At 41.3% G+C, this 14,962-nt stretch overlaps 1 protein-coding gene across 1 annotated transcript in view; it reads left to right on the plus strand.

Moving 5' to 3' along the window:
• The window catches only part of LOC115059652 (testican-2), a 42,199-nt gene that overhangs the window by 11,698 nt on the left and 15,539 nt on the right, over positions 1–14,962 (plus strand). Inside the window, exon 5 of the mRNA XM_029527254.1 lies at positions 13,607–13,615. Within this exon, the coding sequence (XP_029383114.1) occupies positions 13,607–13,615 (9 nt within the window). The remainder of the gene's footprint in view (positions 1–13,606; positions 13,616–14,962) is intronic.

Here is a 14,962-nt window from a genome sequence, read left to right on the forward strand (position 1 = left end):
GGGGTAGTAGACTTTATGTTGGCCAGCCCTGCCTTTCACTTTCTTCCATCAGCATCCTAAACATAGCCAGCCTGGGGATACGTGGGTGATGGGGAGACCGTGAGAACATTAAGGGTTTACAAAGCTGGGTGTTTTACATTGATACAGTTGTGACGGCTCTTTGATTGCAAAAGACAGGAAACATGGCATGAATCAGGATTACTGGCACCTCTGAGGAGGAGTCAGTTAGCAGCCCACATCCAAGCTTCTAGTTTGACAACTGGACAGTTATTTAATCTCACAGCTCATAAATATCACCTTGGAGAGATATTCTTATCAATGTCAGCCAGTCGGTTGTTGCATTTCCTCTGACCATGGTGGGTGTCATGCAGGAATGTGTTCGGCAGCCCAGGTTCTCTGAGGACACTGAACAACCCTGACAGAGAATTTCTAAGTGAATTGCTAATTTTTGCTATCATGCAAACATATTTATTATATTATGTTTTTGTAGTGGTTTACATGGATCTGTGTGGGATTAGCATCCATAATTGTCATGAGAAGGTTCGTTGAAGTTCTGTAGAGGCTGATTGCTGGATGTGTCATCTGTTTGTATTATCATACACAATCTAAATTTGATGTATGTAAATATATGAGGAAAGCCTGAGTTCCCGCTGGCAGTAGTTGTTGTAAAGGTGCTGGTGACTTTGGCCCGCAGCTGATCTGGGACCACTAACAAATTAGAATTATAACCATGAATGCAATGCGTAAATGGTAGATGTGTCTGCAGGGCTGTAATTAAATAATTGCAATTGCTTAGAACAATAAAACAATATTTGGGATGTTATCTTTTCTTAATAAACAACTTAATCAATATGTTATTCAATGACTCAGTCAAATAATTCTTTGGTTGATTGCCTTATTGATTAATGTAGCTTCTTATTTTTCAAGCACCAGTACGATCGAACCTTTTTTTTTTTTTTTTTTTTTGCTTTTTGTTCTTTTACAAGCCTAACTAGGCTTCTCTGCCACTAATCATTACAGAAAGTCTTGCAAATGCCGAAGTGAACGAATCTGTTGAGCACTTTCATAAAATTTTTCTTCAAAGTTATAAAAGCGTGAAGGAAGAAGTCACAGTTAGGCTGTACAACCGCTGTGTTAAAGTGTGCGTTTGGTGGTGTTAAGTTAAGACCCTCTACCCTCAACCCTTCCTTATTCAAGGTAATATATTAATTAGCTTTTTTGAAGTAAGTTAACTTTGAAGGTTTCATGTCTGAGAATGTGAATGGTATCTAGTATGTTGCCTACCTTTCACTAAATAAGCAAGTACCATTTTTCGGATATTTTATTTCTCCGTGTTGCTCTGGTCTGACAGACAATCACACACGATGCTCAGGAACGGTTAGCAGCAGTGTGATGTCAAACACAAGGCCTTACTTGCGTAGGAAATTATTTTGTCCTTGCTTTGTCCTGCTTGTCTGTATGAATATCGTCAAGAACTCACGGCGATTGTTGAAGCACAGCTCACGAGGAGATGTGACACTGTGGAGAGACAGACAGCCAAATTGGCTTGGGTCTGCACAGACAGGGCTATTCTCTGTTGTACCGGGCAGTGAGATACAACATCTGAAATGTGACATGGGTTTTATTTGTTTACGAGCTGTCTTGGCAAACAGGTGGTGTGAAAACAGCAAACAGGAATATTCATACCGAATCTAAATAGAGCACAGGGTAAAAAAAAATGAAACAGCATGTGGGCACACACAGTCATGGCGGTTATAGTCATCTGACTGGTGTGTAAATTGGACCACTGTACATATACGATTATCCTGCATGGGGACATAATGAGGAAATGCTGGAAGGAAGAACAATAAGTCCGACAGCTGCAGAGGCAGGGGGTGTCCGGATAATCCACAGCAGGTTATAGGGTGTTATACAAGCTCCATTATGACCGGCCTCAATGTTCAAGCTGAACTGCAAATGTCAAAGACGTCAACAGTTCTCCCACTCACCATTTATCCAGGCCAAGAGGTTACATCCATCCATTTTAGGTATAATTACTGGATTGCGTCTCCACAAATCTACTGATCAGTTTGAAAAGTTGTTTGACAACTTGATGCTCTTTTGTGTGTGTGCGTGCGTGTTTCCAATCCCAACATCCACTTTGCATTCTGGTGTGTTCGGGTGGATCTGCTCGGTGGGAGCTCACCCCGCTGCTTATGTGAACAATAACAATACTGTGCTGTTCATTCACAGCCAGTCTCCCATCTCTCTGAGCTGTGCAAAGAGGGCAGCCATTAAGGAGCTGTGGAGCCTTTCAGCCAACCACAGAGGGCTGTTTAAGGTTTGCACCTGCTGGACTGCCAGCTACATTTTTAATGAGGGAAAATTGGTACCTCCCCACCCCCCCCCCTCTTGAAAATGGCACCTCGGCTCCATTGGTTGTTAAAATTAGCACATAGTGAGGGAAAAATACGAGTGACCATCAGCCTTATTGGTGATTACGATTTAATTTGATTTAGGACAATGATAAATGCGGTAATTAGATAACAATGAGTTGTTCTTTAATTTAACCCAAGTCTCTGAGTGTGCTTAAATCTGCATCCTCAATATCCCCAGTGAGGAACGTTTGGAAAAAAAAGAAGAAAGAGGAAATGATTCTAATGTTTCCTATATGGCACGCACATAAGATTCAGGGCTGCAGTTAATATTTATTTTCATCATAACTGATCCATTGGTTAATTTTTTCATTATATAATAGTGAACAGCTGAAAGTGACTTCTTTTAATTGTACATTTTGTCGAAAAAACCACAATTTCCAAAATTACTAAGACTTCCATTTTCTAACAATATAACTCAGAAAAACCAATACTGACATGTAAAAAGATGGAATTAGAGAAGGTTTTCCATTTCATCTGTTAAACACCCAAAAAACTGAAAACAAAACAAACATATTGACTTTTATAATTTTATAAGTTTCACTGCCACCTCAATGCTCAACTGCTCTTCAGCAACAGTGATATATATACACACTTTAGTTGGCTTCATACACTTAAGGACAGAGAGCAGGCTGGATGAAATAATTTATCACTAATGAGTGACTTGATGATTCCTCCAGACATACATGGGCCGTTTTTGTGGCTCTTTGTGAAATGATGGCAGTGATGTTACTTGGTCACTGATCTCACTTCAGCTTAGCTCCTCTCTGAGACTCTTTGATGTTAAATGCAAGAGCAGAGTTCACTCTTTTTCCTGCAGGTGAGCAGTGAAGGTGATGCTAGAGCATCCTAGGCTACACTGAGCTCCCTTATTTGGCTCAAAGTCACACTGCCTGCTGTGGCTTTTTCTTCTTGTGACTTCAACGTCGGCCGTTTCTTGGCCTCTCACAGGATGTATGCTCCAGGGCTAACAGCCAGTGTAATTATGCATTTGAAAAATTTGGGTAAGATAAGAATATCAAATTGTCAAAAATGTGAAATTAAGCCTAGCTTCAATTCAGAGAGTTGGTGCAGGGCTTGAAAATAAAGAGGAGAGTAACCATAACAGTTAAATGAGCCATTTGTTATCTGCATTTCCTCTGCCGTGTGAATCCAAAGATCAACCTATCAAACCAACTATCTGTGGAGATCTGCTCTTTGCACACTAATGAGAGCAAAATGGCAGAAGTGGTGGAAAGAGACGCTCTCTTGCTTCCTGTCATTACCATGTACGTCTTTCACTGGAGGTCTGAGGGGGTTTTCTGTGAGTATTTGGACTATTCAGATACAATTAACAGTGGAAAGTGAGAAGAAAGGGGGAACCTGCTGGCTTCCTAACACAAGCGTGGGTGATTCTTAATAGAGTGGAGAGGCTGTTTTGTGTTGTTGCTCCTATGGAAAAGCTGGATACCATTTTATGCTCTGCTAAAAAAAAACAAAACAAAACAAAGCAGACAGAAAAAATCTCTACAACTGCCTTGAACAGCTGGAAAGCTTTTTATCAGCAAAGCCATGTTTTCACAGCCCACAGAATCTCTTTCCCTCGGCTGGGGACGAGGACACTACTTATTGTGATAGGACGGTACATGTGGATTAATGTGTTTCATAACGGAGCCTGGCTGCACCTTCTACATCAGTGTATTAACACACTCCAGCAGCAGTGTGAGTTGCTGAAATGTCGAGCTGAATAATTAGCTGTTCCAAGGTTCTTCTTCTGGCACTATTGTTCATGCATTATTTATAGTGGCATCTGCCTGAGAGTTGTCTCTGTACTAGTGAAGCTCCTCAATGCCTTGCTGCAGGCAGGGTGATAAATGCTACCACTCTGTTGGTGTGTCTGTCTTCATTCATGGCTGGCATGATGGCACGCCCAACACTGACGATGATCCAAGTTTTTAACAAAACAAAAAAAAAAAAACATCTCTATTGCTCTCTATTGTGGTCAGTAGTCAATAATGGAAACTCATAGCTGGCAAGGTTTTGTGCAGAACTTCTGCCAGTTTGGAGGCAAAACTCGCATTCATTAATTTAATTACATTTTATTTTTAAAATTAAGTCTACAGCTATAGTAGCAGCTCCATGGAGATGTTATTAGCACAGCAATTTTTTGAGGGAAATACTAATATCAGCATGCTATCATGCTCTTTAGCACAAATACTGATATCATCAGTGGCTGATGGTTTTGCATTTATTCTTTCCCAGCTGCTGAGATTTAGATTTACTAAAACAGGCTGAGGCTCTTCCCTTAGAAATGTATTTTACGAGAGGGTAAAATCAAGTGTAATATATTAATACTGATGTGATGTAGTAAGAAATGCAATTAGTGTTTACAGACCGTCCATCCACCTTCTGCCACTCAGCGACAATGACATTCCTATTTGTTTATCTCCAATGACCTTTATTGTTATCGCTCACAGACACAAGGCTGAAACCTCTGTCTACTCTTGACTGGGTAAACAGTTTAGAAATGGCTTCACCTGGTGTTATATCTCTCCAGAAAAGATGCAGTCACGGGACCCATTTTGGAAATTATTATACCCCCCCCCCAAAAAAAAAAAAAAAAACAGAAAACCATTGCATTGCATAAATTAGCCAGGTGGAAATATATTGAAGCTGTTTAAATGTGCTGTTCTGAATATATTCAGGTGTTTATTTGCTATTGTTAAGAATTGTCTGGGACTGAGCTCTTCTAAATACATGGCCTGAGCAAACACAGTCCTATCACTTATGCTTGGTAACAATAGGGGTAATAATGCTCGGTGCACAGGTTCAACTTGGCATTGATATATTCTTTGCTTCAGGCCACAAATCACTCAGTGTAGAAACAGCAGGGCAAGCACTGTACAATTAGACCAGGGAGCTACAAAAACTTGGAGGACGTGCTCTTGCCTGGGGATAATCAGCCTCTTTTACCATCTACATGCTCCATTCAATGTTGGATGAGATGGGCACCTGTTCCTTTTTGCTCCAACTGTCCCAGAGCTGCATATGGAAGATGACGGGCAGCTGAGCCTCGTCTCGCGGTCAGAGCAACAGGGAGGTTTCAAGGGCACATTTAGAGGGGACTGAGTTCCTGCCTGTGCACAAGCTGTTTTTAACACTTGTGACACGCGGTGGATGTATTTGTTTGTCTGCTTGTGTGTGTTGGAGAGAGACAGAGGCTGTTAATTTGTCGATTTCGCAGGATAATGGATACACACTACAAAGTCATATCAAGATGACCTTAGTCAAGCAAATCGTATAGCAGGGATAGGCCGTAGAGCTAAAACGCTAATAGCTTTTTTTTTTCTCAGTTGAACGAACCCGACAGAATCTCATTTATGTGTGATGTAGTCCTTCCTAAAGCCATAAAGTGACATCTCAGTGTGGCTCCCTGTTTTACTGTAATATTCCACTGCCACTGCAGGAGATTAGCATTATCAGCAACCACAACAACCCAATTTGTTCTCATTGCCATGGCAGACGGGGGGAATTAAATGTAATCAGCCAGCTAGCATATTTAACTTAGCTACCCCTGTGAGCTGTCTCATTCAGATCCCTGCGGCATTTCAACTGGGATGGTTATCATCATTATCTGCTCTTAACCATGCTGCTGATTTCTAAACTCATGTGTCTGACAGTTGCAAGAAGAGTTCTATAACGTCAGTGGATTTGTTATCGGAGCTTAATTGATTTAAATAGCAGGCATCACTGTTAAAAAATGAGCAAACTCCAAAAAAATATAGTAATCGCAGCGCAGACAGAAGGTGGTAAAATGATATCATAATCACAAATTTTGGAGGTCTGCTGAACACAAATGCTGACAGAGGACTGCAATGTGGCCAAACAGATGTAAAGCCTTTTACTACAACAACAAAAAATCTCCATGCAACACTTTTTGGTCACTGAACAGTTGGTTAAATGAAAAGGATGGGGCTATTTTTTTTATTTTTATGATTGTCAGCAATTTGTATTAATGTTGTATTAATCTTATGAATGTACAATACATAAGTCTGCCCCTTAATACTATTTTCAACACTCTGCAGAGCTCATCTCAGTTTCTACTGAAGGCAATAATTCTTTTAAAAAAATAAAGTAATAATAATAATGAAAAAAATTCTTACATATACACTCTATAGTTTAAAAGGAGCCTCAGAAATTTCCACAAACAGCTGGGTATCTTAGACCATAGCAAACTGATTCAAACAAGAGTTGGAATAGAATTTGTTGGGCATTATTTTCATCAGTGCATTCATTTGGTGCTTCAGAGATACTTTGAAGTCTTCTGACACTTGCCCGTCCCTGATATGCTTGTTTTCCTACCATTCTTGTGCTGACTGAGTATACCTTTCCATCCCTTTTAATAGCAACTCACTGTAGCCTTCAGTCAGCCCAGAATCATGTATCATACTCTCACCTCAAGCGACACCCTCTCAGCAAGAAAGCATGTTCGGTGGCAGAGAAAATACAATCACCCGCCTTCATGACACCGCAGCGCACCTTATCAATATTTTCAGCTGGGTAAACCAAACCTTCATTAAAAATGAAGTCAATATGCAAAACCAAATACTACACTGCTGTACCAACAACCTGGTATATAATGAAATAAATAATAAATTCATTCGGTGCGTCACTTGTGCAATCTTTTCCTTTTTAAAGTTTCCTTTCATTAGATAGACTTTTATGAAGAGAAACAGACATGAATCTGCCCATCAGAAAACCACTTCATAAAGATGGCTTGGATTTCAAGTAGCGAAAGCTTTTATTGTCCACAGATACAAAGTCAGCTTGTTAGAGTATAATTTATTTTCTCAGCCTTCACCACATTCAATATTGATTTAAGTTTCCCAAGTTAAATAAATATCCCAATACCAAACAAGATTTAAGCTTACTCTTGTATTCAGGTATGCTGATAAGTTTCCGTCTTTGCGGACCAATATTGATGAGTCCAGCTACTCCAATTTGAAAAGAGAAAATTGGTTTCAGGTATTTTTTTTTGGTTATGGTAGAGCCAAATGCGTCTGCTTGTCTTGTTATAGGCTTTTTTGTTCTGCTAATATTGTATGCAGAAGTAGCATGGCTCAGCAGAGTGAAGGAGGCCTGCGTAAGCTGCAAGCTCCCTGGGGCATCTCTGAGGAGCTCAACCTGAAGGCTGGCCTCTTCTCGTTTTGCTTCTTTGTTTTGCAAATGGGTGGCGGTGGTTGGAAAGGGGAGGTTGCTGCCGACTATCTGCCGTTCCAGGGTTCTGCTTGGCTCAGCAGCCGGGTCCAACAGAATCCATTTTTCTGCATCCGCTCCGTCATCCTCCTCTCCAATTACTGCATCTCTCAGACCATGCAATGACTTGATTCCACTACAGCCTGCTGTAGGAAAGCGAGTGTGGCCACCGTTTCATGTGCTAATTCATCAGGGATTTGGGCACCACAGCTGAAGAGCTCCAGAAAATGGAAAAGGTTCATCCCTGTGATGCAACGTCCTGAAATGTAGTTTAATTAGCTGATGGCAGAAGCTCAGAGAAAAACCCCGAATCAGAAGGTCTTAATGTAGACTCTTGTCTGAGGTTGACGATCCTTTGACGTCACATAGCCCGGCCTATAACTTGATTAAAAATGTCAGTTGCAGATTCTTTTGATCATCTGCATCTGAGGGTGAATCCAACCGTTCCGTCCCCTTTCCTCATTCAGATTGATTGTTTCTGCATATCAGCAGAGTGCAAGTGTTTCAGATGGATGCACGCTTGACAGTGGGCTACTTTGTGGCTTGGGAAGAGAGACGTGCCCTTCAGTGTGCAGAGACGGCTGCAGATTGCGCTCCGTACTGTACTGCATTGCAGGCAGGCGTCTTACCTTGTGAAACAACAAATGCGTCCTTCGCCTGCAGGCCCTCGAGCAATCTGGCTCAGATGATCAATTTGATCCAGCTCTGTGTAGCTGGGCTGCGACTTAATCCCATAATGCTCTGGTGTTTTGTTGCAATCGAGACACCTCCGTTTTTCTCAGTGGGTTTCTTATTTTTATCTTTTGAGTGTGATGAAAATTCTCAGGCTTTCATATATACAGCATGTAATCACACTTAACAGTTTGTAAAACAACCATAGATTATATTGATGTTTGCCAGAGCAAATATGCTGCAGGGATTTTAGACACACTTTAATCAATAAACCAAGGAATTGTTTCTCATCAGGGTAACATTAGTTGGTATGCTGAAATTTGAAAATATTTCTGGAATTGTTTCTGTGTGATGACTACTTCATGTGAAAACGCAGTGTTTTGCCACTCTAAAGCCGGCGTTCCCGGTTACCAGAGACACACAGTGTCGATTTGGAACACTAATGCATTTCTAAGTGGTTCAATCTGTGGGTCTGCGCCATTAGTGTCTCTCCCATTTCTGCGTCGTTTTCAAAGGCAGCGTGGTACAAACAGAGTGAGACATTACCTCCACCACTCAGGCCCCAGCATGCTGAATCGGGGCGCCATAATGACCCGGCAAAGACAAGATGGATTCCCGCTGCTCCCTGGTAACTACAGACAGACAGAGGGGTGAAATGTAGATTCAAGACAGCCTCCACCTGCGTGCCCTTCTTGCAGCGATTTAAAGTAGGGAGACATAATTTGGCTTCATTAATCAGGAAAGGCGCATTACTGTGCAAATGACAGCCGAGGGAATGATGATCTGATAGCGTCCTGCCAGTCAGAGAGGCAGATACACCTCAGTGATCTGATGGGATGACACGGCCACGGCCCGGAGCAGAGCAATCGGCCAAGGAAAGCCCCTCGCAGGTCTCCGTTCATTACAGACATGCCCCGAATAACCACTCTATCCATCAGTCTGTGTTTATCTAGTCACCACCAAAGTAAACGACTTCATGAAGCTGACGAAATGACAGCCGGAGGCATTTCAAAATGTCCACATCATCATTTAACCTCTATCTTACATCCTGCTGTTTAAGTTATATCTTCACTGCAAATATTATATTCAGAATATCAATAAGGACTAATGTGGCGGATGAAGCATGCAATTGTTGCCCAGACAGCGAGGGGGTTTGTTTGGAAAGTACAGCCTCTGTATGAGTTGGGGAATGTGGGCTTTTGAAGTAAATTCTAACACTTGCTAGAGAAATGAATCTGGAGACAAACAATAAAGAGCAGAGACAGATAAACGTGCTGAAGAATAGCCAGGATTTGTTGAGATTACGTCCCGGCAAGCAGCATCACTTTGTATAATCGCTGGATTGATTGTGTTGCTGTTGCATCTCTTAGAAACAAGCTCACTTAAAGTTGTTATACACACTTATAAATGTGGTTGCATGTACATAATTAGTTTCTGAGTCTAAGCTGTTTATGTCAAATAAGCTTTTACAGTTTGGAAACCAGTTTGTGGGAAATAATTTAGAACATTTTGTTGTGAAAGAAGGTTGTAAAGGATTAGATAAATGGGACAGAAAGCATCTGACATTTCAGGAATTTGAAGCTTTAAATTGTTTTAAATGTTTATGTTGCTGCTATGATTTCATCTTGATGCTTCAGTAATAAACTAATTATAATATTTTCTGGTCTAACTTTACACCAAATTTAGCTTTTCATCATGTTTTAAAAAGCAAAACACCCACTTCGTTGTGTTTACACTTAGGACTTTCACAAGTTTAGATGTAGTTTGTTGAGACAGTTAACCTGGCTCCATGCAACAGTAACAAAATCCACCACGCAGCTCCACTAACCTTCGCTAATCAAAACTTTTCTCTCTTTCTTTTGTGTAATCTGTATAAAGATGAGCAAATTGGGCTAATATAAGCTGACCATCTGCTTCATATTTACTATATATAGCCTATAGCCAACCTATTCATCAGAACAGATTGTTTGGATAAAGTATCTGCAGAAAATCAGTCAACAACAAAATACGATCTCGGTGAATTAGATAAGGAAATATGATGTTTGGTGGTCAGGGGAGCTTATCTTCCTTTCAGCTGCAGATGAAGTGATAAATGTATAATATTTATGTGCGTGCAGGGTTTTGTGTGCATATGGAGGTTTTGTAAAATGCACCACATTTATTTAATATCAAACATTTTCCAGCACATTCTGTTTCAGCAGACGAGAATTGAAGGCATTTGTGTTTATATATGTGTGTGTGTGGTAATGAGGTGCAGCCCATGTGTGTAAGTGTCCTTTAGCACCCAGACTGTACCGACCCTGTCACATTACAGGGACAGATGAGCTGCAGTGATGGAGTGAGAGGGGCTGCTTGCACGTGATGGATCATTGCAGCAGGGCGAGGTGATGCAGATTTTCACCGTGACATTTCTTTTACTCTGGCACTGGCATTTCTCCGACGAGCTGAAGTGAGGTCGTGCTCCGGCAGCTCTCAGTTTGAACACTCGGAGCCTGTGAACTCCTCTCCTCAACATTTCTGCTTGAGGTTTTTTTTTTATTCTCTTGAGATGGATACACCTTTCATTTTTAGATCACTGCTTCATTTGTATTCTCAGTTGGAGGTGCCAAGGATGCAGGGTGTTGCTTGCGAATTGCACTTGACCTGTAACATTTAAGCTGTGGATAAACACTTATAAACACATTTGTTTTTCAAATACAAATTACGCAACCCTGAGAACCTGATAATGCTGATACTAATCCAATTTTATATTTTTCCTTCTCGTCTGTTCTATCCCCACTAAAGACATGATGCGTGATGAATTTTAAGATGCTGAAACCACAGAGGTTTGCTTAACTGATTCAGTCATGGGGTCAGATATACCTTCAATCCTTTTCAAAGTTGCTCCGATTCAGAGGAAGAAATGTTGCTTTGGCAGCAAGTAACAAGGCATTGTATTGAGATGTTTTCAAAAGCGGATGGTGGCTGGTCATCCATCAAAATAAATCACATGATTCTGTCGGCCTGTTCACTTTGCTTGGTTGCTGTCTGGAGGGAGTTTCTGACATCTCCAAAGACACCATCTAACAATGTTTTAGAGCAAAACCTTTCCTGTCAACAAATTTCTTTATTATCTTTCCTCAACTTGGCCATCCTAGAGAGGTCATGGGCAGAAGTGTACAGAACTGGTTTGGCTCAGACCTCAACACCTGCTTGATGTCCTTAATGTTTAATTTCATATTTTAATCTGGTATCCAGTGCAGTGCTTTAATTCCTTCAGCAGCAATGCACTCGCACTGACTAGCTGACAATCACAAACAGCTATATCCTGTCAAACAATCTGACAATCAGTGAAACGTTTCATGAGACAAAAGTTCAGTTTACCCCCGTGGTGGTCCTGCAGAGCCACAACATGTACAAGCATTTGGGTGTCACTGGAGACGGGTGGGCATGGGTAACGTTGGGGGGTTAGGAAGTTCAAGATTATATGCGGTATTTATGTCCCGGCAGACAGGGTTTGGTTGAGGTGAGACGTTAACTCAGAGAAGCGCAGTCAGGCTTGTGGCCAAATGCTGTCAGCCTAATACCAGCGAGCAGTCCGGGAGGTGCAGTTGCAGCATCTGGATAGTCAAGCTCCATTAGCCTCCTGGCTCTGTTTTACACCAGCTGCATTACAGCCTTGTTGACAAATGGCAGAAGAGGTGGCATGTGTGATATGAATCACCCAACTCAGGGGACCTCCACCGTGAATATCATACCCCCTTGTTCCCTGATCTTTCCCACCTTTCCTTCACTTCCCTCTCGTCTGGGCCTCGCTGTTGTGTAGTGTGGCAGCAACCTGGCTGGGATTCAGTGGGACAGCACTAGTTCTCAACCTTGGTGAAGGACTAAATGGAGCCTCGGTCTGGTGTCCTTGCTGTCACACTGCTGCTGGGAGAAGATAAGCAATCCGCTCTTTAGGACACGCTGCAGGGCCTCTTTCAGTCCCTGTAGATCTGTGAGCTGGGTTGTTCCAGAAATACTGTGAATAATGAATTAAAAAATCATTACATCTGGTGTGTAACAAGCTTGAGTTGTATCTCTGATGATATTCAGTGTAATAGCTGCAGTATAACATTTATAATCCCATCTACGGATGCGCATCAGAAGAGGAAAAAGTAATTCAGCAGTGGAGAGGTGTTTTTTTTTTTTTTTCCTTCCTTCTTCCTCTCACACAACTCATCACAGTCATCCAGCTGAATATGAATTTTTTTTTTTGAGAGAGTGCCATTAGCCCTCGTGTATCTGGACATTTTTGTAGCTTCAGAAAGTATATTTACCTCTACAAAACAGTCTCTGAGGTGAAATTTCGAGTCTGGCTGTGGTTCGGTGATGAATTCTGCCTTTAGCCTTTCAAAGCCTTCCTCTGGCTTTTTCGGCTTTGCTCTTGTGTGGCCGGTAAATTCCTCATAGTGATTTATTAAGATGCTGTCACAGCACTGTTAAGTAGACAGGTGCGGCCGTGTGTGTGTGTGTGTGTGTAAGAATTAGGTTTATTTACTGGGTTGAGTTGCTGAAATAAACCATGCAGTGCTATAATTCTCTCAAACACACCAGAGCATTGAATGATGACACACACAGGGAGAGGCAGTGTGGTGGGTATTGATGTGTAATGCCCTTGGACCAAAGCCAAGACGATGAAATGGAATGAAAGGAAAGTAGTCACTCTCCTGTTAACTCAAGGTTGTACTTTACAGGAGGTATATCTGTCTGTGTTGTCCATGCTACGCTTAGTAAAAGTGCTCTATGTGTCTGCTTTTGCAACTGTAAAAAAAGAAAAAGCAACATCTAAATCACATCTCCCTTTTGGCTTTGAAGAGTCCCACCAATTTGCCTGTATTTTTCAAGGCTGATGTGTCAGGTCATGGTTCATCCACAACTTCTGAGCTAGTGGGAGGTTGGCTGCTTGGCTTTCGATTGTAAACACAGCCAGAGAATGGGCCCTTAGTGACTGGGACCCCTGCCAGCTCATAGAAGTGGCAGCTGATCATCCTCAGTTAATAGGCGCTCATAATCCTCTGTGACTGTCTTATGTTGTCCCCCGAGAGAAGCGAGACGAAGGCATGTATTTGCAATCAACGTGCATTAAGGGGCTGACAGTTTAACTGCTGCCATAACTGTAATAAACCCAACCACTGTTTGCATGCTGAATGGAAGCAAAATGAAAAGTGTGAAGTTATTTCTTCTTTTTCTTTTTCTTTTTTTTTTTATCTCTAACAATGGCTCTCCCTGTCTTTCTCCCCCAATGCTGCTTGTCATTGCCACAGGAAGTGGAGGTTAGTGTCTCTTTTATTGTGTACAAAGCACTGTCTGTTTTTATTCTGACGTCTCTTTTATGCTGTAGGTGTCACCTGCCCAGGGAGAAAGAGCTTGTCTTGCCTAATGAACAGAAAAACCAATACAGCGTGGCAATATTTCAACAAAAAGACAAAAAAGGATTGCGGGCAATAACGCGTGAATCAAAAATAACAGCTCCGTCAAAATATGCATCAGTGGTGACATCATCAGTGGAAATGTATTCTTCTTTTTAGACACCTAACTATTAGTCCATTGTAGAAAAACAAGTGTAAACACAACAGCCCTTCGACTCCTCACCCTGTTCACTGTATTGAAGATGCCTGTGGCTATACTTGTTCAGCTTAAGTCTGAGAGCTCAGCATTGCTGTCCCCTGAGCGGAATAAGACCAAGCTAAACTGAACAGTGCTGATCCTCGGGGTGCTCTCTGGGCCTCATGCCGAGTGGTAACCGCTTTATAGTTGATCCTCCTGGTCCCGACACAGAGAGAAATGGGTCAGAATGGATGCAGCAGAGGGAGGCGGATTTTTATTTATTTATTTTTTTACGTTCCAGTGCAGCGCCGCAAGAGACAAAATCTAAAACCTAGAGAGTTAGTTTGCAAATATTCCCTCTGCAACAGCGTGGGAGCAAAGATAGTCAAAGTCCTTTTTATGAGATAAATTTAATCTTTCAGAGGCTTGCTGTGGTTGTTTATTTACTCTTAGATGGCACATTTAGCGCAACAACCACAATCGTACCAAGAAGGCACATAAGTATGGCGACAACAGAAGAGCTTCTGAGTATTTGATTAAGGTGATAAAACATCAAAGTAAATGTCAGCAAAGAGACTGTTGAGTCAGACATGTCAGTTTTAACCATTTCAACAATGAATATCCACCCCTTAGTCCTTAAGGAAACTAGATAGAATGTCGTCAGTGAGGCAGGGATATTTTGTAGTGATAGTGATGAGAGGGATAAACTTGATTTACTAATTTGTATGGTGCATTCACTTTGTAGTATACATTTTGAGGAAAAATTGTATAAATGAACCAATTTGTTTTAAAGTTTTTGTATTATGATAATCAGTTTTTAGCCCGCATGCCATCTGTTGAATCTCATTATGGGAGCTTCATTTATTTGAATTGCTAAACATTTAAACTGGTGCTCAGTTGTGGCAAAGACACTCCATCATTTTACATGTCCATCATCATTATTTATGCTCTTTTAAATAATTCTCTCAATGGCAATGAAAAAAAGATTAAGCACGAGAATGAGAGCGTACCTCCTCTTCTTTGTCAGCAAACATGAAATATTGAATCAATTAATGCAAATATATTTTCTTTGC

The sequence above is a fragment of the Echeneis naucrates genome, chromosome 19 (assembly GCF_900963305.1).
Source record: "Echeneis naucrates chromosome 19, fEcheNa1.1, whole genome shotgun sequence".
Classification (NCBI taxonomy): domain Eukaryota; kingdom Metazoa; phylum Chordata; class Actinopteri; order Carangiformes; family Echeneidae; genus Echeneis; species Echeneis naucrates.